This window comes from Pezoporus wallicus, unplaced genomic scaffold (assembly GCF_028554395.1).
Source record: "Pezoporus wallicus isolate ANWC-B61680 ecotype Strahan unplaced genomic scaffold, APGP_CSIRO_Pwel_v1 contig_14525, whole genome shotgun sequence".
Lineage (NCBI taxonomy): Eukaryota > Metazoa > Chordata > Aves > Psittaciformes > Psittacidae > Pezoporus > Pezoporus wallicus.
Window position 1 is genome coordinate 310317 of NW_026637545.1, and position 3669 is coordinate 313985.

A 3669-nucleotide genomic window follows, 5' to 3' on the forward strand; every position below is an offset into this window, starting at 1 on the left:
GGCTGCAAACCTGCGTCAAGGCGCTGCCGAGCCCACGGCACTGGAGGAAGCAGCCGCTGCGTCCCAGTGACCCTGATGGCTCATTTGGCCCAGATTGAGCCATTAAAAGCCAGAAATTGCAAACCAATTTGTTTGTTCCTTGTAAAAACCGCTCCTTGGAGCGAGGAATCGATCGAGCGGGGCTGGGGCGCTGCTGCCTTCCTGCCCATTCAAAGCCCATTTGTTTTGGGGTTGTTTGAGGAGCACCGATAGCGGCACGGCGAGCGCCGGCAGTGAAGAGCACCCGGTTCCTCGCTCCACGGGTGTTATTGAAGGAGGGAGACAAATGTTCTCCACAAATCGATGAGTTGAGGGTAAATGGGGGCCAGGGGAGCTGTCGATATTGAAAGACAAAGCTGGTGGCAGCAGATGGGCTGGATACGGGATGCAGGGTTGACGTGTTAGCGAGCCCTGGGGTGCACGGTGTGTCCCCACAGCAACAGGCCCGCCCGTCCCAGAGCACCCCAAAGCGTTTTGGGGTAACAGGAGAGATAGAGGCTGCAGAAAGGGGCCTCTTTGCAGCATGTGGCTGGGCACAGCAGTTCCCTGCAGCACATCTGGCCAGCTGCATCTACTCCTATAGATTGTAACTAGTTGTGTATCCATCTACACGCATAAATACCTGCATGTATGTGCATGTATGTATATATATAGCGCTCTGTGTATGTGTAAGTAGGACTCTAAGCATTTCTAAGTATATATATATAAATATACACATATGGGGTGTGCATGTTTAGCACTACCTATACTTTTCTGTACGCATACGTGCAATTCAAGCCAAGTACCCTGTAGCTTGCTCCACTGAGACTCTTTATTTCTGTATGTCCCTCTGTGGCTACATATGAAAATCCCTCTCTCTATACGTGTACACTATACTTACAGCTGTATATGTGCATGTATAGCTCTCTATGTGTATGGATGTGTGTGTGTCTGTATAGATGGCTATATCACTGCCAAGCTCTGCATTCACATGTATATATTTACATGTGTCTGCATGTTAGGCATGTGTGTTTGCATATACACGTCTACAGCTACAGCTGTACCTATATGTTTATATGTATCTGCACACATACATAGCTCTGGGTGTGTGTACATTGATCTGTTTCATACAGGTGTGTCTATGAAATACGAAGCTGGAGATAGAGGGGTAGGGATAAAGAGCTGGGCATTTACACACATATACATACAACCACTGCCAGCTGCCTCCTGTAGTCTCCATATGGAGACATATACACGCACACACATACATGTATGTGTATACACAGAGACAGCCTCCATGTGTGTCCAGCTGTCCGTGCATCCCAGCGCTCTGCGGGTGGGGTCAGAGCTGCCCCAGGGTGGGGCAGCGGTGGCGGTGCCTTTAAAAGCAGAGCTGAGCCCTGGGTTGAGGCACCGCTGAGCCCGGAGCCAGCAGGTGAGTCCTGGAGGGCTGGGAACAGGGATGGACGTGGGGACCAGAGGGAGGGATGGAGGGGATGTGGGGACCAGAGGGAGGGATGGAGGGGATGTGGGGACCAGAAGGGAGGGATGGAGGGGATGTGGGGACCAGAAGGGAGGGATGGAGGGGATGTGGGGACCAAAGGGGAGGGATGGAGGGGATGTGGGGACTAGAGGGGAGGGATGGAGAGGATGTGGGGACCAGAGGGGAGGGATGGAGGGGATGTGGGGACCAGAGGGGAGGGATGGAGGGGATGTGGGGACCAGAGGGGAGGGATGGAGGGGATGTGGGGACCAGAGGGGAGGGATGGAGGGGATGTGGGGACCAGAGGGGAGGGATGGAGGGAATGTGGAGACCGGCCAAGCTCCAGGGACGAGCACCTGCTCCCTGCCTGGCAGTGTTCAAGGAGCTCTGGGCAACACTCTTGGTCATACGGTTTAGTTTTAGGTAATCCTGTGAGGCACAAGGCATTGGGCTCAATCCTTATAGCTCCCTTCCAACTTGAGTCCATTCTAGGGGGGGACCAACTGGGAGATAGGGATGGAGAAGACTTGGGGACCAGCCAGGGGAATGGAGGGGACTTGCTGGGATGGACAGAGGGGATTTGTGAACTGGCCATGTCCTGGGGATGAGCTTCCTGCATGGATCACCACAGACTGAGCATGTGTCCCCTGTCCCATGGCCGCAGCCCCTCTGCTCCCCTTCCCCGCTCAGTCTCTCCACAGCCATGAAGGTGAAGGTTTGCATCGGCCTCATCCTCACCATCACAGCCACTGCCTGCCTGTGCCGGCCTGCAGCAGAGGCCCCAGGTGCTGGGGGGGATCCCCCCCGGCCCCCAGGCAGCCTGGTCCGGCGGGACTGGCCGGAGGCGCTGTCCCAGGAGCAGAAGCACCTCATCTCCAGGTTCCTGCCCCACATCTTCACAGGTACCGGGAGGTGCGGGGGGGGCAGCTCCGGGGGGAGGCTCCGTAAGGCACAGCCCGGCACCGCCGTGCCAACCCCCGGCCCGGGGCAGCAATAACCCCGCTGCCCTTGCCTCGGCAGAGCTGCGTGACCACAAGGGCTACGAGGGGATGGAGGATCTGCACGACCTCTACTACCCCGACTGGATGGACTTTGGCCGCCGCAGTGCTGAGGACTCGACTGATGCCGTGTAGCGGCCGCGCCGTGCAGAGCACCGGCACGCTCGGTGCACGTCCCTTCCTGCAATAAAGCCTTGGCACTACGGGTGCTGCTGGTCACGTCTTTGCTGGGAGGAGCTGGCGGCGGGGGGGAGATGGACGGTGGGATTCAGCCCCAGCCCCAGCAGGAAGCACAGGGCAGATCCAGCACAGCAGCAGACACAGCACACAGGAGCTGCTTCATGACTTCACGTTTATTTGACAGGGACAGGACTTAGGGTGAGGGATGCACCTGCGGGAGCAGCAGCTACACCCCAAGAAACACCGACTGCAGGTGACCCCCGAGCCAGGGGTGCTGCTGATGCTACTCAGTGCACAGGAAAGAGTCTAAACCCAGCATCCCTTTGCGATGTCAGCCCAGCTGCTGGCCAGGGCCAGCCACGGGTGGGAGATCTCACCCTGGCCCCCAGGACCACCCCATCATCCCCTTCGCTGCAGCAGCCCCCAAGGGCCGAGCTGCACCGGGGACAGGCTCAGCAGAAGCAGGAACAGTTTTTATTGCTAGAAACCGACTCCTGTGAAGGGTCTGTACCCCCAACAGCAGGGAACAGGGGCAGCGGAACCTCCCCGGAGCCCCACCTCCACGCACAGGGACAGATGGAGTTTTAGGTGGCAAAGTGAGGGCAGATGGTGCTCAGCAAAACCCTTCTGTCCCGGCGCTACAGCTTTAAAAGCAGGGCTCGGATGTTCTCCCTTAAGGAGCTGCCCGTGGTGCCGCAGAGCGCGCTCTGCCCAGGCAGGACAGGGATGGAGGCTCAGGTGGCAGAGCAGAGGCGCGTTACGTGCGGGGCCGCTGTTCCGGAGGGCCCCGTAGGTGATGCCCGCACCCGGCCCCTCTTGCTCAGGGGATGGGGCCGCAGCGGAGCTCCCGTGGCTGCTCTGCCTCGGCCGGGGGCCGGCACCGCCCCCTCCCGCCCCGCCCCTCCTCGCTATTGGCTGCTCCTCCGCCCCCTCCCACCCCTTCGCGGGCGCCGACAGCCGCTGATTGGTCACTTGGGTCCGTGCCGAGCC

The 3669-nt window shown here is 59.0% G+C and overlaps 1 protein-coding gene across 3 annotated transcripts; it reads left to right on the forward strand.

Moving 5' to 3' along the window:
* Positions 1 to 1325: 1325 nt before the first annotated feature.
* On the forward strand, positions 1326 to 2751 carry LOC130597495 (gastrin/cholecystokinin-like peptide). Of its 3 annotated transcripts, none has more exons than XM_057406063.1 (3): positions 1326 to 1453; positions 2166 to 2403; positions 2522 to 2751. In XM_057406063.1, the coding sequence occupies exons 2-3, from the start codon at positions 2205 to 2207 to the stop codon at positions 2632 to 2634; spliced, it is 312 nt and encodes a 103-aa protein (XP_057262046.1). In that variant the 5' UTR covers positions 1326 to 1453; positions 2166 to 2204; the 3' UTR covers positions 2635 to 2751. The 3 variants fall into 3 exon arrangements, with proteins under 3 accessions (XP_057262046.1, XP_057262047.1, XP_057262045.1); XM_057406064.1 differs by having other exon boundaries at positions 2192 to 2403; XM_057406062.1 differs by lacking the exon at positions 1326 to 1453 and having other exon boundaries at positions 2068 to 2403.
* The last annotated feature ends 918 nt before the right edge of the window (positions 2752 to 3669 follow it).

Coding starts and splice junctions, on each gene's coding strand:
- LOC130597495 (XM_057406062.1), top strand. CDS start 2,106: ATGAGCTTCCTGCATGGATCACCACAGACTGAGCATGTGTCCCCTGTC. Junction 2,404..2,521: donor CCTGCCCCACATCTTCACAG/GTACCGGGAGGT, acceptor TTGCCTCGGCAG/AGCTGCGTGACCACAAGGGC.